Source organism: Anoplophora glabripennis, unplaced genomic scaffold, assembly GCF_000390285.2.
Source record: "Anoplophora glabripennis isolate ALB-LARVAE unplaced genomic scaffold, Agla_2.0 scaffold23, whole genome shotgun sequence".
Taxonomy (NCBI): domain Eukaryota; kingdom Metazoa; phylum Arthropoda; class Insecta; order Coleoptera; family Cerambycidae; genus Anoplophora; species Anoplophora glabripennis.
The window spans coordinates 415739-440608 of NW_019416624.1; the positions used below are offsets into that span (position 1 = coordinate 415739).

The following is a 24870-nucleotide window of genomic DNA, read 5'->3' on the forward strand; positions in this document are numbered from 1 at the left end:
TAGAAAAATATATGTAAACAAAATTAATATTCAGTCACAAACATTTTTGTGTAGTCCCGTAAAATTGTCTTACGTGAATGTTTTACGGATTTTCCTTACAAAAGGCATATTGTTGTGCTTCCCTATTTTTTTGTTGCTATAATTGCACAGAATATTTCTAAATAAGCCATATTCCTGTATTTTATCATTTACCATAAATCCAAATACCTAATACAATTCAGAATATATTTTTATGGCAAACAATTGTTTTAAGTAGAAAATAAGTTTTACTCCCAAAAGATGTGATTTGTGGAAATGGTAGGTATAACTATTTATTCTAAATTTGTTTCAATTTGTGTCAAACATTGGAGTCATTACAAAAAAAATTGTGAAATGTTTGGATTTCTTTTCCAGGAGAGTAATATTTATTCAATATACCACTATAAATTCTTTAATGTAGTTAAGTTTTAAACAGAATCGATAATTTTACTCGTTATTAAAAAAAACTTAAAGAATTATGTCTGCATATACCTACCTAGGATGCAGTAGCGCAAAAAATCAAGTGACGTTACTTTATTTTAATTGTCTTATAAAATACATTACATTATTACTACTAGTATTGCCGCAATAGTAATTACTGTTATTTTACGAGGATTAACGTAGCTCCTAATAATTTATGTACCTTATTACCACGAAGTATGTAGTACCATTATTCCCAACTAGATGGCGGCATCTATCGCGATCGGCTACACGGTGTTACCAGAGAGATCTATCAAACTTCGAATTGTCAATTAAGGAGAGTGGGCGATGAATTCAACACATGTCTTCGTAGTGAAATGTTCACCCAATTTGTCACTGTTGACATAAACCGTCCTTTGTCGAAAACGTTGATGAACTAATGAAAAAGTGATACATCATTGTCAAATCGTCGGTTGTTTTATGGATTACCTTTCACTATTTAACGGGTGGTCGAAGATATGGCAAATAATTAGTTTATTTATATAAAAAGTGAGGTTTAGAATAAAAAAATAATAATTTATTCTAAACTGATTTAATACCCAATTATAATAGATAAAATTAATAAATTCTGCAAATAACTGTTAATAATAGTAAAAAAAATACATTAATTAATTATAAAATAGTCCACATACATACTCGAACAAAGAATATTAAAAAAATAAACTGTGAAAACACATATATGAATTACATTTATCTAGACTCAAAAAACGCTTTGTTCTTTATTAGAATTTTAAATGCCATTATATGAACATTGTATACTATATGTGATAGATAAATAGGTAAATACTGGAATTTGCACCATAACTCTTCCTCCTTAGTATGAAGTATCTCCTGGAAGGTTGACCTTATTTTCTTCTAATTCTATTTCCTCTGCTTGATTGACTTTACCCGTTCTCTTCTTTGTCTATGCTTATTCAACTAGAAGAAGCGTAATAATAATTGTATATATGTTATAAAAGTTTTAATATGCGCTATATACATTATTCTAGAGAAACAGTTTATTTCAGTGTAGTACGTTAAGTATTAAAAAAAATACAAGTAACATCTTCACTGAGATATCTTCTCTTTAAAAATGCGAAGAATAAAAATTGTTTTGTAGTAGTTATATCATACACACTGGACAATTTGACTAAAAAAGTTAAAGTTAGTACAAAAAAATTGACCCAATGCATTTTAGTATTTTTTCATTTACAGATAATGGTATGTCGGTACTTCGAGCAACTCAATTACTTTTTGATAAACAAAAATAAGGTGAACAAAATAAAACGGCATTAACCCGGCAAAATATTACTTAACACGCATCCATTATTAAAACATGTAATACCGGTCAAAACAGGAGAGAGAGCAAAACAAGAAGATTGAAAGAACCAGTGCATTTGCATATTGAATGACATTTTGCTTATTTTCTTCAAGAATCTCAGCTATTTATATGCTACGTTATTATCTCCATATGCGATCAGTTAAGAAAGTAGTCTTGTTTATTACACCAGAAAATTACAAAGTAAGCTGTTATGCAATTTCGTTCGACATATTCTTTAGAAATTCGTTCAGTTACAAAATGTACGGTAATTACTGATGAAAATACAGTTGTACTTCATTTTCAGATCATCGTTTTTAACTTATGATTTCCTAATAAGTAAAAATGACTCTAATTTTAACGTTTAGACATCAATTACTTTTCGCTGTTTATAGAATTATGAAAAAAAGTTGAAAGATTAAATTTTTCCAACAAATAATTGTTTTATCTTTTAATAATATGGAGATTATGATATGAACCCTGTGTACAATAAATTTTACGAATAATGAGGCCTCCCATTTACTTACACGAGTATATTTCAAAGATGTGACAAACTAATGGTTTTTGCAATAAATTGGAAAAAAAATAACAAAATAAATGTATTTACTTGCATAACAAAATAAAATTACGCATGTACAGTATATTATAGTTTTCTACTAATTGAATTTAAATATTTCTAACTACTATTTTTCGTTATGAAATATGAAATTTTTATATTTGAATGAATAGTGGAAACTATATGATCATGTTTAGTTTAAGAGATTTTTAATATTTTATATTTCAAGGATACAGTAAATGCTTTTTCTAAATCGTCAAACAACACCGAAATCGAACGACCTATATCCAACACTTGTTTACGAAAGTAGACTCCAAACTTCACAATAATCCAAAATGCAATAAAGTATAGGTAGGCTGTTCCTTTGAAAAAAAATAAGTTTCACACCAAGAAATAATGTGACACTATATAATCGAAGATAATTTTGAAATATGAAGCAATTATTTGATTATTTGTTTTGTATTGTTGATATTACCAGAGCTATATACAATTTTACATGGGTCATCCTGAATTTGCAAAAAATCCTGTACAGAATTATCTATACACATTTTGAGAAATCAAAAAATGGATCTATCAGACCATCTTAATCCTTCTTCTTTGACCCAGGCTCCCAAGTATATAGGGTGAGCCTAGTTAATCAAGAAGTTAAAAAATAGTGCAATTAGGTATACTGATTTTGATATCGGAAGTTGCATTTGTTCTGACGATTGTGAAGATAAATTATTAATGATAATATTCGTAGCATTTTAATTTTAATCAGGCTTACTTAACATTCAGATGCTTCTGCATAAATAATAGCAGGTTATCAAAATATACATACATATATCTTGTTTTTAAGAAATGTTCAATGTATTGAAGCAAGTGTTTCATTAGAAATCGCCATGGATTCTAATAAACTTTTTCAAATTTTTCGGTCGTGGCATTCTCAATGTGTCAATTAACAAAGATTGACTACATCAATTGTAGGCCGCATGCGATAATTAGAACAACCGGAAATCGCAAATTACAAACAACGAAATATGCTAGCAGAGATTTTTATGACGATGTGTTAAATATGAAAAGATGAAAACGCCACTTAAAAACTATTACAACCGGTCAAGTTCAAATCGTATAAATAGTCGCGTTAAAAAAAGAAGGGTATCACTTTACCACTTAATTTTTATTTTTAGAATTAACTCAAAGCGCGCTTTATAATTAGTCACTATAAAAATAAATAAATCAGAGCAATGCGTGTTTACTATTTTTTTTTCAGCTATTGCTAAGATATGGATTACTAAATTTGATGTATCTTGAGATATATATCAGAATTCTAATTATAATCCAACACTTACATGAATGGAGCACAGCCTAACAGCTGTTAAAGTTGAAATCTTCCTCTGGAAAATACGTCAGCTAAATGAGATACCTTCTGCATCAACTTCAAAATATGTTCGCTTGTTAATCTTATTAAACCCATTTTATACCTACCGAAATAAAAATGTAAAGGAAGCGCCATTTTATGACTTTTTTCTTTTAACACGCCATACTTTATTATTTTAAGAGACGTTAATGCGCAGTTACAAATTTTACTCCTTTTTTCTTGGGTAATAAAATACCTTCATGTCCAAAGTCCAAATAGTCAAGTAATTTGGTATAAATTACGCTCGGAGTAATTATTTTTTTAAGCTTTAAGTGTGGTTATCACGGATTCGAATATATTTTGAGTTAAATACAGAAAGAAAGCATTCGAAATAATTATTTAGTTGCCAATTACTTGGGTCATGTAACAAGAATATTTTTGTATCCAATTCCTACTGCGAATGAGAATCTTGTACAAGGTGCGCAACGTAGGATCAGTTTTTTTTTATTTTCATCCAAAAATAGCTGCACAATAATCAGCAAAAGTCAACGTCTACTGTGTCTACAACCATTTAAATGTTGTAAAATTTCGTTACAACGAAATATTATTCTATCTTTATTCATTTGAATGTGACATACAGGGTGTTATTTTTTGGGGTTCCCACTGCCTTCACCACCTCATAACTCGTTTATTTATGCATACACCAATGACTATCTAGACCAGAATATCGAGGATTGTTAAGGATTTTCAGTGAAAAAATAAATCTGAAGGTATTGAAATATAGAGAATTGCCTTGTCATATTTGAAGGAATGATTCTATTAAGTCATTACGTCATTAATTTTAACCACGTATTCGAAAAGTCCAATAAAGACAGAAAATCGAAAAAAAAATTACCCGACTCAAATAAATAATACCTGTTAATATTTAAAATGTAAAAAATATCTTATTCATGTGTCTCAGTAAAAAGATCTGTTTATTCCTTGCCGTCCACTGCTTATTAAAAACGCAATAAAAACTAGGTTAGTGACCGAATAATACTATTTACTCTCGATAAACCTTTGTGGGTCAGCGGCCTGGAGTGGTCCCAAAAGCGGTTTAAATAATGGTTTGAAAATATTGTCTTTCGACGTAAATAACCACTTTAATTTTTTTTAACCGCGTATTCCTATTTTACTCATTTTCCATATCTTCCCTTAAAATTAATGACATTGTGACTGACCTGTATATAAAAATAAGAAAAAAGTTTGTACGAAAATTGTTCTTAAAATTCCTTCTAGCTATTTAAATATTATTTTAAATATGGGTTTCACTGTATATTTCTAGAAGAAAAATGTATGAAGTGGTCAATGAGTTGCATTTACAAAAAATACTTAACATATTCTTTGAGTAGTAGCATATTACATCCAAACAAATAAAGATGCATACCAACTAACAAACTTCTAACTCAATCAGTTTTAAAATATTGCGAAAAAATATTAGGTATTTTGTGGTACAACATTGAGAGATTAATATATCACTAGCCGTTGACATTTGTGCGAGTATATAGGATAATTGATCAAAATTGATTTATGTATTTTGAACGAATGGATCTGTAAGTTTTACCCTAATATATTTTTTCGTACACCCTGTCTATTCGCTTCTTTCAAAAGTTTTGAGATCTGCGTCACCGGAAGTCTTCATATAGTTATTAAATAAATCATAGATGTGACACCTAATTTCTAAATAAGAAAACAACTATTACATCTATTTTATCGAGCTTTTCAATAGACTAGATATTTCAGTATTTTTTTTTAGCTCCAAACTTATGAAACAAAAATTAAATTATATATTTTGTCACAAAAAGTCGATTTACAATTTACCATTTTTACATAAAAAGTTGTAAAATTAAATAAGATGTACAAATTTAGGTGAGGTTTATATAGGAAGATATGCCATCCCTTAGAAATGATGTAAAGTCATTGATTTCTTCTCCAATGTTAGGCAAGTAAAAGATCCTTACCCCACGACAAATTGGGGTTCGGCAAAATCTCCAGGTTGGGGGTTGCTCGTCTCGTAGCATCGGTAGAAATATAAGATAATAGAAGATAGATGTGTTTTCAAATAATACCTTAAAATTTGATTGCTATAATAATAGAATAAATAATTATATCTTTGTGAAAGGTAGATGGCATACTAATACTTTACAATTTACAAGGTTTGCACTTTGGAAATTATCTAAAAATATTTCGATGTATAAAAATAGTCACGAAACCAACTACCTCCTTCCTACTCCTTTAATACGAATAGGCAATATATTAAAGAGAAAAAGAACATAGATTGATTTGAACACATAACTTGAGAAATTTCGAAGCTCGTTGTGATATCGTACTACGTGTTAGTAAATCGATTATTTATAGTTAGTTCGTGTTATTATTCCCATCAGAAGTGAAACAAGAAGTTATTTTAATTCATATCCCGTGTGACTATTTGCACGTATTATTAGATGTACTACAATTTGTTGATTAAATCGATACCTATTAGAAGTTATTCTGGTAACTAAGAATAAAGCGTGCCCCAAAAATTACGCAGATTTTGAATTGTGCGCCATTTCCATATGCGTAGAGTTGATGGCAGTATTGTGCAGGTTGTAGTAAACACGTAATTTGCGCACAGTCTCAGCTACACATTCTCCGTACCTACTTGTAATGAAATTCCTTATTACGGACAATGGTCGTTGAGCTATAAAATGATATGACAGACAAAAATTAATATTAGTTTTGCTAAAAATCTTTCACCTTACTTTTCATTTTGGCATATACCGAACTACAGTACATGCAGTGCAATTATAACAGAAAAAATAACTTTAATAGGAGCAGCTGGCCAGACTATAATTCAAAATTAATGCAATACCCATATATTTATTTTTGAATCCCACTAAACGTACGTATTTATCTAACGTCAGTTACTTTATTTTTGATAACGGCACTCTATATATAAACCCTAGCGATCTATTAAAATACTAATAGGTCTATTTAAAAGTAAAGAATCCCGCACTGTGTGCCAATCAGTGACGCAGTTCTGTTGTTTTTTTTGTCGTAATGATATAAATTATGGTACTGTGTGACAAATTAAAGAACTATTCGAATAAAAGATTTAATAGCATTGTGGAAGAATGCACCTAGGTAAATAAGTGTGGCATAGTTTGGCAGTGAATTTAAATGTTAAGATCAGCGCCAGCTGAATATTAATAATAGGAGAAATATGTGGTGATGTTCTTTTTTACTGCAAAAATGATATTAAATTCAACGAGATATTCATTTTTGAATTTATTTGAGACATCTACAAATGATATGTCTAACAGAATTTTGAATTTCAGCAAATTTTATAATCATATTCTACATTACATTGCATTTCCCATGACACAAAATCATTCATTGTTTTTTTGTTAACTTCTGAGTACCGTAATTTTTTGTCGTTCAGTCTCGTTCATTTCCAGAAGACACCGTTAATTCAGTTTTTAACACAAAATATCAGACAAACTCTGATTCGACGTTTCGCCACATAAAATATTACCAAACTAAGCTGCCTAAAGTTTGACAGGTACGTCACTGACTACTACCAAGAAAAAAAAATAAACTTGACAGACACAGCATTTGCGTGTTGTTGTAAATTCCCATTACTTTTTTATTAAACCTCGTATGTCTAAATACAATTAATACAAAAACACGTAACTTATGTATTGAAATTATTAAATAATACAATAATTCAAAGAAACATCCTGTATTCCGGTTGTTCTGTTATCACCCTTGACAAAGACTAATCACGTAAAAAGCAGTTGCTACAAAGAGATCTTTCTGTTTCCACATTTTACTTGGGATTGTTTCATATGTATTACAACATAATCATAGTTTCAATAAATTTTAATGATAGCTACAAATTATTACCTAGCTTATAATTATGCAGTTACGGACAACATTTTCCAGCTAGAATATTGGTAAAATTTTTAACTTAGGTATAATATTCAATATTCCATTAGTTTGAATATACAATAATGGACCGTCAACGATTAAATTGCGCAAGATATTTCAGCATTTTCAATTGTTCTATTTCAAGCCTTATAGAAAGTTAGTCAAAGATTTATCTGAAGTATCCGCTTAATATGAACATTGATATATGCATTTAAGAATTACATAACCAGCAAAACAATGAACAGAATGAATAGGATATTTGTTGACAACAAATGACAAGACGTATGCCGTGTCTTAGGCGCAGAAGTAGAACTTATAAAAAGTGGAAAGCCGCGCAAGATATCCATTGCAGCGGTAGCAGTGGCGTCCCAAATGAAAAATGCAAACATGAATTACATGTAAGTAAATGAAAGTCAGTCTGTTTTAAATGCCATTTATATTTCTTTCATTCCTACAGCAAAAAATGAGAAGAACTTCGGCATCATTTTTCAGCATTTTTTAACTCCATGAAATACATAATTTGAACAGTTCGTAGTTGATTCATACATACATTCGAACACTTTAACAATATAGCATAATATATTAGTACATCTAAAAGAGCTTGTTTCATCTAGTTGACGTTGTATTTTCCGTGGAAATTGCATCTAAAATGAGTGCATTATTTTGCTAGATCTTTCCTGTCATACTTATTTTTTATTAACTTATTTGGTGGTAGGATTCTAGGTGTCCAGAAAGTATTACGTAAGTACAGCATTGCCTACTTTACTCTTTTTATTTAATTCGTTCTCTGTCAATTGTCGTCTTTGACATTGAAACAAGGTCTTGTCGAAATGGATCTCGAGAAAGAAACAAACTGACGAATCCCAGCTAAATAATTTAGAGCATACATTTGGAATTATTTATTGGTAATTGAAAAGATAAAATAAATACAGGTTCTGTTTTTTTCTATATTGTACATAAAAGGAAATCAATATTTAGACTAGCGGGAGATGCCCATTGACCATCCCGGATTTAAAAAAAACGCCGCCAACTACAAAGTTGCAAGGACAACAATAACATTTTCATTGGAACACGGTGTATCTAGAATTACTATTTGATAGTTTATTTCTAAATTTTCTATGCCCTACATTTTATTTTAAAAACTTTCCACTTTTCTCGCCGATGAAGAAAATTCTGGGTTAAAATCCAACAGTTTATGGAATATCCAGCGCTGCCGCCTATGTCCGCAAGAGATACCCGCTGCACCTGTCAGATAATTTAAATACAGAACGTTGAAATTAAATAATATTCCGGGGCATTGACTGTTTCTCACAGTAGAAGGTAAAACCTGTTCCATCCAATCATACCACTTCGTTAGCGTTTGAAATTAATAAATTACGCTTTACAATGTACCAAACATTAGTCGGTTTGAATCCAAAACACATAATTTACATGCATTATTACTAAAAGCCATCGGAGCGGCATTTTTGTACCTGTTCACTTAACTATAAAAAAAAACTTGGAAATCCTGGTAATTGGGTCAAGTGAATTTCTTCACTTCAGACAAGTCGTTGATAGGAAATAAAGCGTTGTTGTGTTTACGATCGCCATTATAAAATATTAGACAAAGTCTGTTTCATGGTTAATGTAATTTACAATTTATTCATAAGAATATTAACAAGCTACGTTGCATAGATACCTGCTTATTAATTAACAGGTAGGTGATAAAAAATATGTTTTGAGACAGATATTATAAATTTAAAACGGAAATGTAATAAAACCAAATAATTTGAGATATATCTAAGACTGTTTCGTTGTAATAAAATTGTTAGCTGGTCAAATATTAAAATGACTTGTTTACAAACAGTTATTCCTTTAATAAACTGATGCTATATTTGTTAAATCCAAAGATGTAAATACACTAATATTAAAATAATGTACCACATTATCGACAATTGCAAAGTTCAATAATGCAGAGGTTACAAAACATATTATATACAGGGACCCGTTCATGTTTCAAAAACACTTGTGCGCAAGTTCCTCATGGAAAAATAATAAGGGTAGTTCATGTAAAGTTTTTTTCTTAGACGCCCTGTTTTCGAGATAGTTACTTATGTTGAAGTTGTTACTATCTAAATGGTTTTCCTTAATTATCTTTAAATCGGTTAAAGATAAAAATATCAAAATTTGTACACGAGTAAACATCAACTGTGCGTTAAGAATAATGTGCAAACGGTTTCTTCCTGAAAAGCAGTGTCGCCGATACAGGTAATTGGAGGGGTACAATCGAAAAAAATGTTAAAATTCAATATTTATAACATTTCTAAAAGGTTCTGTAAACTCTAAAGCATACTACAAAAAAAAGTATACTTGTTGAAATTCGGTAGCAAGTACCATTTTCGAGAAAAATATCCGGGACACCCTATAAGTATAAATGTGTTTTGAATTGTTTTTATTAAATTTAGTTGTTAGGGCTGCATTCTGGATTAATTTTCAGATCAGTTGTACAGAGCATTTACTATGCTGCATTTTTGGAATATATTTCGATTTCTTTCAGGTATACTTCTTGCTAGCTCTCATCAATAAGTCAGCCAGCATATGTTTTTACACCTCTCGCAGTTCCGTTGACATACATCCTCCATCCTTCGAAACTCAATAATCGTACATTTATTTGGTTTTATCTTTCATATTCTCACAGTAGCAAGGGTGTTAACGAACCGTATTCCTAAACATATTTTGTTATTTGACGATTTTGATCATAAAAAAGGTCAAAGATGTATAATCCATAATCAAGGAAGTACGATTCTCTTCTGTCAGTGTATACAAATATAGAAAAAAGCCAGGTGACCTTGTAACACAAATCTGTATACCCAGGACATAAGTTTACAGCAGTTTACATACCACGAAGTTACAACAGGTCTATGTCTACAGGCTCAATGTCGCAGAGTTTCGTTGTTATACATCTTCACACAGACTGAGTTATCGGGTTACGAGGTAATGGATTTATGGGGTTGTAGGGTTATGAAGATACAGGGATATGGAGTTATGGGATATGGTACAATGAGATCATGGATTTAAATGTTTATCTAATCACTGACTTGTCAAGTCAGTTTGAAATCTCGAAAACGATTTTCTAGATTTCTTGATTTTAGGGTCAAAACCTTGACCAATTCTGGAATTTTTACTTTAGATTCGGATTAGGTTTATCAAAATTCTGTGGAATCCATTGGTTTGAGCTATTGCCCAGCCCACTTTTTTTTGTGGAGCTGTGTAAATGGGAAGTGAAAACATTTATTTTTCTACATTCTTATTTTAATCATGTTTTCCTTTTATGAACGGAACAATCCACTAATGGACATGGGGATTATATATACGATGATTTTCAAACGGCATATTAGTGGAGTCAGTGGTTTCAAAAATGTTTTTATCCTTTCAATGGTATTACGTACGTACGTTAGTAGGAATTAAAAAAAAATCTATTTGCAAAAAATATTTCTGCCCATCGAGTTTTCATACTTCGATTTATTTAGGTACTCTTCAGTTATACTTTACATATTCGTAAACTTCTGTATACCAGGTGTAACAGGATCATGGTACACCCCCCGTATCTCCGTTAGTTGTAAAGGTAATTGATTGAAATTTGGGATATTCCATATACATAATAAGCGGCACTTTTTGATCTACAAATGATTTTTTTTCCACTTCCGGTTTCGCCGGAAGTGATACCAACTTTCGATTTTCAAATGGAATACCCTGTATATTATTACATTTCTGAAATCTGCATAATTTTCTGAATCCAATGATACCACATAAGTGACATTTCAAACGTCAAAATTTTTTATAATTTAATTTTTAGTTTTCCATATAAGTGTGCCATGATGGTTCCGATTTATTCCAATTGACCCGTCTAATGCTGGAAAAATCGAAATCCCGTCATAATTACTAAATTGCGTTTTTTATGAGCAAATAAAGTTCATCGTAATCGATTTTGGGGTAAAACTCAATTTTTTCAAATGGTACCATATTGGTACCGTGGTACCATTTATTAGTACTATTAATAAGGAATTAATTCATACCTGGTAATAAAATGTGCGATAAATACAATCAAATTTACAGCTAAAAGAAAATAAGAAAATACAATTATTTTGTTCTAATTTAATGCTAAGAAACTAAGGTAGCTTTAATAAAAATGAAATTATTTCTTCAGACTGTTAAATAAATTTTGTTGGTTTATCGGTGTTTTTATTGCGTATTGGAAAAGTCTTTACATTTGTTGTTGTTTTTGTTCAAAATGCCGCACATTTATACAAGGAATGAAAAAGTGGACATGTTAATTATTTATGGGGAATGTAGAAAAAATGCCGTTGCGGCTAGAAACCTTTATGCCGACCGATATCTTGATAGACAATGTCCATCGAGAAATTATTTTAATCGTCTTGAAAAGCAATTCCGAAGAGAGCCTAACCATGATCCCGAAGAAAACGTTATCATCGACGAAGGAACGGAAATTAATGTTTTATTTCGAATAGAAGTTGAATTGGAAATTAGTCACCAAACGGTAAGCCGAATTTTGCACAAACATAATTATAAATCTTTCAAATATCAATTGCACCAGCACCTGTACGAAAATGATCATGAACGTAGAATGGAATATTGCAATTGGATCTTGCATAATAATGTGCAGCGAAACTATGCTTTCTTTAGGAAGGATTTTATTTTCGGACGAGTGTAGGTTTACAAATATGGGATTATTTAACCGACAAAATACAAGGTATTGGTCCCAAGAAAATCAAAATTTATTGCGGGAGGGTAACTTTCAAGTGCGGTTCGGTTTCAATGTGTGGCTTGGAATACTCGGTCGTAGAATCATTGGTCCAATAATATTTGAAGGACCCTTGACTGGTGCTAGATACTTAGGATTTCTGTAAAATGAAATTGAGGACAGTTTAACTCAATTACCTGTCCATTTACGACAGGGAATGTATTTCCAACAAGATGGAGCTCCTCCCCATAATTCAAGAATAGTAATTGATTACCTTCAACAGGCATTCGAAGGAAACGTAATTTCGACGAATGGTCCTGTGCGATGGCCTCCAAGGTCACCTGATTTGACACCTCTCGATTTCTTTGTTTGGGGCCATTTAAAAAACATTGTCTATGCAACCGCCGTTACAACCCGCGAAGACCTGGAGTTGCGAGTAAGACGTGCAATTAATAGTATAACGGCCCAGCAATTAGCGAACGTTCTTCAAGAAACAGCTATGCGAGTTCAGAAGTGCATTGACGTTAATGGACAGCATTTCGAACAATTGTTGTAATGTTTTGTGTTCATTTTTTGTATTTCAAAGCCACCTTAGTTTCTTAGCATTAAATTAGAACAAAATAATTGTATTTTCTTATTTTCTTTTAGCTGTAATTTTGATTGTATTTATCGCACATTTTATTACCAGGTATGAATTAATTCCTTATTAATAGTACTAATAAATGGTACCACGGTACCAATATGGTTCCATTTGAAAAAATTGAGTTTTACCCCAAAATCGATTACGATGAACTTTATTTGCTCATAAAAAACGCAATTTAGTATTTTTGACGGGATTTCGATTTTTCCAGCATTAGACGGGTCAATTGGAATAAATCGGAACCATCATGGCACACTTATATGGAAAACTAAAAATTAAATTATAAAAAATTTTGACGTTTGAAATGTCACTTATGTGGTATCATTGGATTCAGAAAATTATGCAGATTTCAGAAATGTAATAATATACAGGGTATTCCATTTGAAAATCGAAAGTTGGTATCACTTCCGGCGAAACCAGAAGTGGAAAAAAAATTATTTGTAGATCAAAAAGTTCCGCTTATTATGTATATGGAATATCCCAAATTTCTATCAATTACCTTTACAACTAACGGAGATACGGGGGGTGTACCATGATCCTGTTACGCCTGGTATATTGTTTTTCAAGTTTAAAATTTAAATCAGCATATACAACTACAAAAGAATTCTTATAAATTAATTAATATAAATAGTAGGTAATAATATTTTTAATTAAATGAAGACGCATATCATTTCGAGGTCTCGAGAAATTTGTAAAAATGACATCTTTTAGTAAGGGGAGAAAAGTAAAACGCAATTACATAGTTAATTATTGCGCGTCGTCATTGCGCCAATTTATTTATTAATTAATAATTGCGCACTTTAATCATTATTCTTTAAGCGAATTTTTTATGACCTATGCTCCAAAGTCCAAACAATGAATTATTTTTGAGTTATCATCACGAGGACCATCATAAAAAATTGCGCCAAGAACATTTATATAATAACTACATTACATTAATTGTAAACATTTTAAATACAATTAAAGCGCTTATCAGTTTTAATAAATGTTATTATATAAAAGCATGTTACTGTTGAGTGTTTATAACAAAATGAGGAAAATACTTGGATATATCAATAATCGATTTATTTAGGAAAATTGCAGTATGCTTTGACTTAGGTTATCGAAATTATTGGTCTATAAATGAGATTAAATTATAATAACTGACAAAAGATTCTAGATTTAAAACTACACAGTTAAAATATTTGTAATAATCTGTTAATCACTAATTTGAGAAAAAAAAATGATTTAATTTTTGCTTAGTCTTTATAAAAGTTTTTTTTCAAAGACTACTTAAGTACTTTGACGCATGAAAATGAAATAACTAATGCCTTCGTTTAAAAAATGAGTTGTGTTAAAATAGTTAAGTGTAAGATTTTACTAAAATCAACAATCAAGATGTAGTCGTCTTTAAATTCAATTTTAACAGAAAATAAACTAAAAATTATGTCTATGGTGTACCTATATTTTAATAATCTTCCATGAGTAACACATGGGTAACATGGGTAACACAATCGCATGTCATAAAATACAATAAATCGTTACTTGTTGCCATTATATCAGCCTTTTGCAGTCCTACCATAAAAAAGTTGCAGGGAATTTACATGAGCTTTGCAGAAAATGTATAGATTTCTTCACTGCAACGTAAAAAAATTACATTAACATATTCATCGGTAGAAAATGTAATGTAAATTTACTCCTTTTTTAACATTCTATACGAATTATGACGCAACAATTACGCACTTAAGTAAACAAATATAATTAAAATAGCCAAATAAATTATGGCGTTTTGATGGCCATTAATTTCTTCGAGGAATATTACTTGGCCCCAGGCGATTTCGAATACTGAAATCCGATTTTAGTATTAAAGTTTTTGCGATAGTGTTTACATTACTTTTTCAAGTGTTAATAACGGCTTATATCTATAGCAACTCGGAGTTGATGGATATCGTTTTAATTTATGGTTAAGCAAGGCAACATTTATGTTATGGTGAAGTATTTGTGTTATGTGATGCAAGACAACATTTGTGTTATGGTGAAGCAAGACAACATCTGTGTTAGTTCGTAAAAACTGGGTACGACGGACCCAAAAGTGTTAACATGCCAGTGGACAAAATTTTGAACATCGGGTATGTCAAATTATTTTATTAATAATAACATTAGGGGCAAAAGCAGTTGAATTTGCTGATATAAACTAGGTGTTAAGGAAATTTGTTTCTTTAAATTTTTTGTCCGTTCATTTTCTATTACAGTTTGCCGCCGTGCCGGTCGCCGACTGCATGCTTTGCCTTGCGCAAAGTCAGGTTTTACAGTGAACCAGTTTCCAGAGCCGTTCAGAAGTATATTTGTAAATCATTTTCGAACTTCCCTTCTTGATATTTTTTACAAAATTGTATTGGTAAGAGTCCCCCGAACATTCAAAATTTTTTTGTATAAGCTCTGAATCACCCTGTATATTACATGTTGTCCTGAATGAAGTTCAATATCCATGTATACATTTATACAGTTGATATACATTAATATATAGGATGATCTAGTTATGGATGTTGGTTACATTTGAATAATGATTTTAGTTTTCTTAGGTCACTAAAAAAATTAAATTTTACGAAAACCTTGTTTTTTTTATTTGAATAATTTTGTAACTATAAATTTTCAAAGAGAAAATATCGCGAATCCACTTGTGGTATTAAATTTTTTTTAAGACCTAAATTTTGATTGACTATTTTCTTATGGACACCATATTTAATGATTCCAATTTTCGATCGCTTTTTTTATTCATTTACGGAAAATCTCAAGTTTGCAAACATATATAACTTTCCATAGTTACCAATGTCGTAAATTTGAAATTTACCTTTGTCTTTTTTCAGTACCGCACGAATTCAGCTTCTAATTTGTGATCAAGTAAATAGATATAAATTAAACTAATTTCACTAAACTTTCAAAAAGGAAATACGGCGTTTTTTAATGTTGGGGCACCAATTATTTCCAAGGTGATGAAATATTGTTTCCCATAGAAAATAACCACTTAAACCTGAAATACGGCCGTGTTATCTTTTACTTTTTTACGCTATTTCAAGCACCATTTCCAGTTGGTGTTTGGATTCTGCGATTTGTCCGTCAGCGCGTTTTTAATCTTCGGGAGGATTCTAAAGTGTTCACCCTTCCACAGACATAACATCCTTTTTTAGTATTTTTTTTCGGCAGCCGGTTTGAATAAAAAACAGTTCACAATCCACATGTCGGTGCACCGAGAAACATATGAATTGTCGACGTGCGAAAGGTAAGAATCGTTTGTTATTTAAAAATGAAATATGGACCGGATGTTGGATAATCTTTGAGAACTATTTCCCGACACGCAACCGGAGGGGATGTTTTTAAAACTATTACCACAAATACAGTGTCACATGGTGCTTGTTTCAGTCTACCAAGGCACACTGAGATTATTTATATTTCGCCCAGGCGCTTTGTGTTAATATTTTGTCCGTTTGTTGTTTGAAATTATGTGTGGTATATTTTATTTTATTATATGTTCAATTGATACATTAATACTTCAAAGAAATTAAAAATTACTTAAATAAATCCTTTGACCTAAAAGATTGTTAGTATACAACTTTTCCTGCATAACCAAAAATGTGAGTCTGAAGAAAGGTGGAAAATTAAAAGTGCACCACCTCGTTATTACGCAATAATAATTAGAGGATTAAAATACAGCAATTGCATTTTTTAATTGTAGGTAGAATGCACCAAGAATAAGCACCTTCAGTAATCAAAACAGTTGCAACTGCAAAACTGTGCTTAAAGTTAATAATAAAAGAAATTGTTAAAACTTCTTGAGCATCTCTGGTATCTTCCGCAACTTACATACTAGGTACATAAAAAAGATGATTAGTTGTGGTCATAATTGAAGAATAAGCGCGCGGGCAAACGCGACACACACACAGCCACACGGGGTGACCTGGCCACAAATTTAGTTGTCGGCAAATGGCCTAGTAGTGTACTGCAGCAATGCGGAATTTGGTTACGAAATTTACCATCAATATTATTATATTGATGGTAAAATAGTTTGAGGACATAAATAATTAAATGTACCATCAATATAATAAAATAGTTTGAGGACATAAATAATTAAAATATGTTGTTGGTCAATTAAATAGAAATTTTCTACATATTATATAGGTAAACGAATTTTTATAATTTTTTACCTTTAGCAAACAACTTTTTTAGGAACGCTTTTGAAACTCATTAAATTTTATTGCTAAGCGTTTATATACATGTACAACTGACATCGGAAAGACTATAACTGCACATCTTTATGTTAAGCGGTTTCCAAACAGAGGTAGAGCTGTCGGTGGAGCCAGCGGTCCCAAAAAGTAAACAGGTATTAAAAAAATATATATGTAATTTAATTTCATAAAATATTTCAATGAATTGAATATTCACAACTCGATCTATTTATTCTTCAAATGTCTTCTCCAAGTTTGTAAACACCTATAGAAGCTGTTACAAATTCGATTCTTACTACAGAGATCTCGGAAACGGTAAGAGGTACGAAGTAGCTTAAATGGGGGCAAAGTAGCATAATCAGAGGACTAATATTAGCCTCTAAAAAATCAAGGCTAGGATGATTAGTTTTCGAAATATTTGATGAAAACCGAAATTTTGGAAATCCGTTTTTGTTACATTTCAGCCTTATTTGAGGTGATATTGAAAAAAGAAGACTTTCTCATGGCAACTTTTTGCCCACTATAGAATGGCATAATCAATGTTTATATGTAACGTTTTGTCTTTCCAGGACCATCATCAACTTAATTTTTTAAATACGACCATGGAGAACCAGATTCAGACGTTTTGTCTCGAAAAATTCATTTTGAGTGTATTCGTTCTAAATTCAAATCAAACAACGGTTTCGTCAATATTATTGTTAAAAAAATTATTAAATGCAAAATATTGATTTAGAAAAATATTTTATATAAAAGTAAGAGGTATGAAATAGTTTTTCAGTTACCACTGAAGTACAGAAATTATTTTTCAGTTACTATTGACTACATAAATTATTTCGGTATAAAATTTACCCATTTTCCCAATTTCCCAATATTCAAACAGGTAGATTGAATTTCATTCTTTTATCTCTTACATCCTTATCATGATTATATTACGTTGACTCAGTTTTTGTACAGATAATTATATAATTATTTTTAATATTTAATTTTATTTCATAATTTGCGTTTTTTGATCGTCACTTGTATGTACCTGACATACCTATTCACAATTTTGAGCAAATCTTTTGAAAAAAATTGCAAACAATGAAAAATGAAAAGTGAAATTTCTATGAGTAATGTTACCTTTTAGATTGGAATGTGCCCAAACATATACTTTTTCTAAAGAAAGCTATACTTACTAGAATGCTTTTAAAAATGTTCTATTTCATGCCTATGTAATTACATGGAAATAATCCTGTTTTTCCACTGTTTCCCGTGTGCAGCCATCGCTAATTAAGCTAAATTTATTCGAATGTAAATCGATGTATAATAATTTAACCGGCCACAAAGGCCTTTGTCAAATATTGATATGGACGTACAAAGCCAGGCATGCATTTGTGATTCGTGATGACATGTTTGGTTTCAGCTCTGTATACAATAACAACTAATTTCCATCATTGCTATTGATGTTGTGATTTACGTGTACATAATATGTCGTTATGAATGAGGCAACTAATTAACATACATTTCCCTGATTGAAAATCGGGATTCGGGTCAATTTTTGTTCTGCTTGGTGGCTGGCATACGCTGCTACGAAATTACACGTCAGACTAGGGTCAATTTTATAGGGCGGGTATATCGTCGCCTTCGAATCGACACCTGTTTAAGGCAAGCTCAATTACGTAACATATTTAATGCTTACATTGAATAAAATGTTCCGTTACTTCCGTTATCATTGATCGGTAGCATTATGTTCTTTAATATAATATTCAAAATTAAATTAAAACAATGTTTCTGTTAAAAGAAAACTGATTTATTTACAGTAGGATCGTATTCGATGCAAAGTAGAGCAAACAATTGTCGGTCATTTATCAAAGGAAAATCGCATTATCATTTTTAGGAGGCGTAAGATGAACCATTTCAAATTTAAAATGAAATTGAATGTAAAACTTGAAATACCGCTGCATACGCACCATGTTCTGGTAGTAGCTGTAGTCGCCCAGGTGCATCGAGTGTACGAAGTGTTCGGTTATACGTCAAATACTAACCTGGCGCGCTTGGTAAACAACAGTGGCGCGTATAGAGGTAAAATGTGGAATTTAAAATAAATTAAAGAAAACATGACAAAAGTACAATAATTACAATAATTTGTGGTGCATGTACCTACATACATACATAAATATATAAATTATATATAAATAAATGTACTGCTGATAAAAAATTTACAAAAAAAGAACAAAAAAAAAATAACGCTCCAACATGATACAACAAAATGTAATTTACATAAAATACAAGTCAACACAAAATCACGTTAAACGAGCCACCCAGCTACATATACTCTTTAATGTATCACTATGTATATCACAGTTAGAAGCAATTTTATTATAAAGCCCACACATCATATATATTATTATAAAGCCCATGATATAGGAGACTGTTAAAATGTTTGTACGAGGAGCAGTAGAACAGAGCTTGCTGTCTAGAATTCTCACGAGGTATCAAAAAATGTTTTCTAAAAGTTCAGGACAATCAATATTGTTATTTAAAATGTTGTACAGAAAACGAATCAACATAATATTACTGGTTTCCAGTGAATCAAAATCTGTTAAGCAGTTGATTATGGGGAAAACCTCTGGGAGGATAAGACCCATCTTGCAAATAAGATAAAAATTTAAAAAACTATCTCTGAGCTGATTCCAACCGCTGACAATGAACTTGATAAATTGAGCCATATCATCGAGCCATATTCCAGTTTAGATCTCACAAAAGCACAAAACAGGGTTTTAAAAGTGTTACTGGAAAGATCCCGGCACTTACGATAAATAAAGCCATACGATTTAAAGGCACAGAAACAGTATTATTGATATGATCAATAAAAGTAAGTTTACTGTCAAAGTATATACCCAAATCATTGAATACTTCTATTCTACCAACAACACTATCACCAATGGAGTAGTTATAAATGGGAAAGCTAGTCTTGCGAGTGTAAGTCATTACATGGCATTTAGATATATTAAGTTTCAGACGATTTATTTCACACCATGAAGTCATTTGATTGCTACATTCTTGAAGGCGAAAATAAATAATTTATGAAAATAAAGGAATTTTTGTAGGAACAAGGGTGTCAGACTGAACTGATCCCTTCGTCTTTTCATAATGTATAAAGAAATTATTCAATTTCTATACCCCTTAAAAGCGTATTGCACTGGATCCCTTAACAGGCAATGATTTATTACTTCGAATATGATCGTACTATAGTTTCCGTTCCAGTTCCGAAAAAAGTATCAGTGAAGAATTTGTTTATTTCAACTTATTTTGAAGTTACTTAGGTATTTAGGACACAGTTTTAGTTTTTTCCTATTTTCTTCTTTTAATAAAAATACCCAAATTAATACAGGAGAAAATTATACATCATTAATTTAACATGTAGTATGAAACTAATAGAAAGAGATTTTACTCTAAATAATTTTTTTGAGACATGACTTGACATGAATTATACCGCTCCACAAAAAAAATCGACTATGTCTATCACATGTTTTCGGGGTCGCTTAATTCAAATTCGGGGTCCATTTAACCCCATCACGTCAGGATTTCTCATAACCTCAAAAAATAATAAATCCTCTATCCATCGACCACTCAATCCCAATAACCTCATAATTTCTTAACTCCTTAAGGGCCCTGAAAACATATGATAAACATAGTAAGTCTGGAGTCAGTAGGGGTAATTTTTGTTTAATTCTTTTTTTGTGGAACTGTATTACCTTCGACGTTAACAGCGTTGTAGAAATTCTTGCATGCGTCTGTATATTATTAAAATTTATCATACGCGTTCCCACATCATTCGAAAAAAATCGAATAGAACCTAAAAATTATGGTCGGTCGTAAAGCAAACACTTAATCCTCCGAGAGCTATAAACGAAATAATAGCTAATACCTCTCTACTCTATTGAAATGTAAACAACGCATTCATACGCTTCGCAATTAAGAATGCCCGAGATACCAAAAATAACAATATTTGTCAAGAGTACATTTCGTTTTATGGCCCAACCCGATGAAACGCATCGTTACTTTTTGGCTATTTTTTTAGCACTCAGTTCCACAAGCTTTTATTGTAAACCGAAAACATCTGCCTTAAGTAATATATAAAAGTCAGTACGTAAATTATCTCACACGGGCTATTATTACCGGGAATCATATTTTTAACTTATAATTGGGTGCAAAATTTTATAATATATTCTGATACAAGCGGAAGTAGGTACTCCACTGACATTTTAATTTATGGAATTTACATAAAGAGGTCTACGTATTTTTAGATTTGCCGACGAAACATGGAATCTAAATCTAGCTTTAGGAATATAATGGCTCGTGTATAAAATTTTGCCTAAACGAACAAAATGCAAATGAAAGAAAAAAGATTCACTCTGTCATTTTCATTAGTCATGAAGTCCTACATTAAAAATTGTGGTTGTTAGTTAACAAGGAACTCGCAACGAAATAAAACATATGGTTATAAATATACACCGAGTTACTGTACAGGGTGAGTCATTTTTAGATGTAAAAAAATAACTGGATTATTTCCTTAACAGTGTTTGTCTGTGCAAAATGCTTATAAAGTTACTTATAAAAAGTTATAGTTAAAAACTATAGTAAAAAAAGTAATTATTGTCGAAAAACAACAAATAAAGTTGAAAAAATCTGACGATCGGCGTATTCACATATTCACTAATTTTTGTTACAAAAATCAGAAATTCTCTTATTAACACCATCTATAAGTATGAAGATTAAAAAAATTTGTTTGCGGCAAGTTGTTCCCTTTATTGATTGCCCTCCGCTTATGGCTAATTTAGATTTAAAGCATTACTCTAATGAAAATTATTGCAAATAGTCACCATTTTCAATACCTAATTTCTGCGGTAGAAAAACATTCCACTAAAAGCTTCTATATCCCATGAAACATTATTTAGTTTTATTATGAAATAAACAAAAGTTTTGATTACAATTAAATCACACTTGTATCAAAAATGCTTTAGTGAAGATTAATAAAATAATTATTAACTAGTCGAAAATCGTTAGGAAAACAAACATTTTACGCTAATAAAGTTGTCACATCAGCTGCAACAAAAATATATACATATTTGCTTAGGAGTGGGAGTACAGCTATGCATTTGAATGACATCTAGACACAAGCATTAGCATACCAAATTTCATTTAAATTGGAGAAAGCGTTTTAGAGTTATTTGAAAAAAAATATTGCTAATTTTAACAACATCTAGAGGCTAAACCAATAAGTGGATAAGCTTGTTACGTTTCAGTAGCTTAGTACTAATACTATTGTGCTGCGATATTTTCTGTGACACACTCATATTTGCATAAGAAAACTGTGCCCAGTTCTGTAATGAGTCTCGTGTTAATCATAGTTATATCAATATTGTTTCTTCAAACTGGCATGGCTTCCTTCCAAAAAATTCGACCGTCATTTGTTTTCTCGAAGCAACTATTGCCTGCACGAAAAGAACCTGGATTTTGTAAAAGCTTTCAATGGCATACCACGAAATTGACTAGCATTTGAGAATCAGAGGAAATGTTCTGGTATGGATTAAAGCCATTTCTGACAAATAATTTTCCTTCTGTGATAGTAGGTCGCTCAATTGAATATTGGTGAGATATAACCTATAAAACATGTCATGTTTTGTATATTATTACTTCTTAAATATCTTTGCTATTAAATTGTCTTTGACTCTCCATAAGTCACTTATATGTTGCCCAAATGACAGTGTGATCAGGTTGACGTGTTCCCCAAGGATCAGTTTTTGGACCAGCTCTCTTTATTATTTAGGTGTTTGACTTATGAACAGTACCAGGCAATGAATGTTTTGAATTTTAAGTTAATACGTGACATAATAATATTAATTTAAAATGTATTTCCTATCCTTAAGAAACTAAATTTCTTAAATCAGAAGATTGGTCTCCCATTCAATACATACAGCATACATCTTAATTTTGTAAGAAAATTTAAAATTTAACCCCCTTCAGGAGGTGCTAGCGGGAAACGGGCAATTGAAATAATTTTTTATGGTCATATTCGGTTTCAGCGACCCCAAAAATCTAAGAATAGTGGGGTCTACCCTCTGGTTCATGAAATTTGTGTGTGCCTGTGTTATTAGATCATTGGCATAGAAGATTATTAGGTCATTGGCGTAGAAGATGGGGTAAAAAAATTCCGCTTTACTACCCATCTCTACGCCACTAACCTACAAAAATTTGTAAATTTTACAGTAAATTATGCACATGTGTAAATGTTAACACTACACCAAATGAATCAATTTGTTATAAGCATACCGAAGATTTCATAAATAATCATGATTTTAAAAACGACCAATACGGTCCTGTACAGTGAAAACGGTGAGACTTAGACCCTTGCTTTATAAGGCAATTCCGAATTATTTATTGAGTTCTGTTTGTAGTTAAAGTTTGATTCACTCGAACTGAAACACCCTGTATTATGTTTCTTGAATTGTTTGTTTTGACTACCAGAAGTTTGTTTCCGTACATAAGAGTAATAATAACCATCTGACTTTTGAATGGATATCAGATGGTAGTACCTATAAAAAATAGAACAGCGTTTTTACTTAAAATTGAAATATTAATTACTGCATTGATTTATTCGATATACAGTGATGCTGTATTTTGTCTACATAGACTAAAGATGACTCACTGAAAAACACGCAAAGATAAAATAGATATAACGGATCTCAATTTAGATAAATCAGCTCGATATATCCATGTCACATAAAAAAAACAGCGACACTTCCCACTCTGAGGTGACGAGGCATACGGGATAGATGAAACAAAGCTTATCTAAAGATCATTAAAAGGCCACCAATCAAAACACAGATCATTAAACACCATCGTAACGATGATATAAAAACCTCCAGCCATACAAAATCCCCGTGATTTATCATTGATATTTAAAAGAGCACGGAGCGCCACTCCCCGTATGCAGTGACTTGGCTGGATCTACCTGCATTATTAAATTAACTCTTATCTGAGAGAGTGTGGGTAATTTAACACAATTATAAATGCAAGTCACTGTCCCCGTAATGGAACACGACAACTATGATATGCTCAAAGTCGCGGTTAGCACAGTAAATCACACGGCTTTTAGAGGACGTGTGGAGCGCGCACACGTCTTGCTAATATCGCTTTACACCTATTGATGTCGAATACATAGAGTGCATCTTAATTGTACGTCGTTTAGGTAACGTGTTTTTAAGAGCGTCGAGGTATTCCGATTAAATTCTAATTTAAGGTGTGGAGGCTCGTGGAATAACAGCGCTGCCCGCCGGGAATTGTTTATCCATAATATAAGCCAGCTATTCGATGGTTATAGGAATTATTTCCAATAACATACACTGAAAGAAATGGGCTTATTAAACTGTTTATCTAGAATAATGTGTATAGCGCATATTAAAACTTTTATAACCAATATACAACTTTTATTAAAAAAAAGGAATCATCTCCATACTCATTATACAATGAGTTTAACTGGAAGGTGCTTAATACACCTTATGCATCTATGAAATAAAGGTTATAATGAATTACTTATACATTATTAGGTGCTATAGACTTTATATTCCAATTGTATAGTAGGGAAGATTTGTTGTATAAAGACC

At 31.3% G+C, this 24870-nt stretch overlaps 1 protein-coding gene across 1 annotated transcript in view; it reads right to left on the bottom strand.

Annotated features, from left to right (window-relative positions):
* LOC108903550 (transcription factor SOX-13) overlaps positions 1–24870 on the bottom strand; it is a 151735-nt gene that overhangs the window by 78638 nt on the left and 48227 nt on the right. Inside the window, exon 4 of the mRNA XM_018705772.1 lies at positions 23323–23448. Within this exon, the coding sequence (XP_018561288.1) occupies positions 23323–23448 (126 nt within the window). The remainder of the gene's footprint in view (positions 1–23322; positions 23449–24870) is intronic.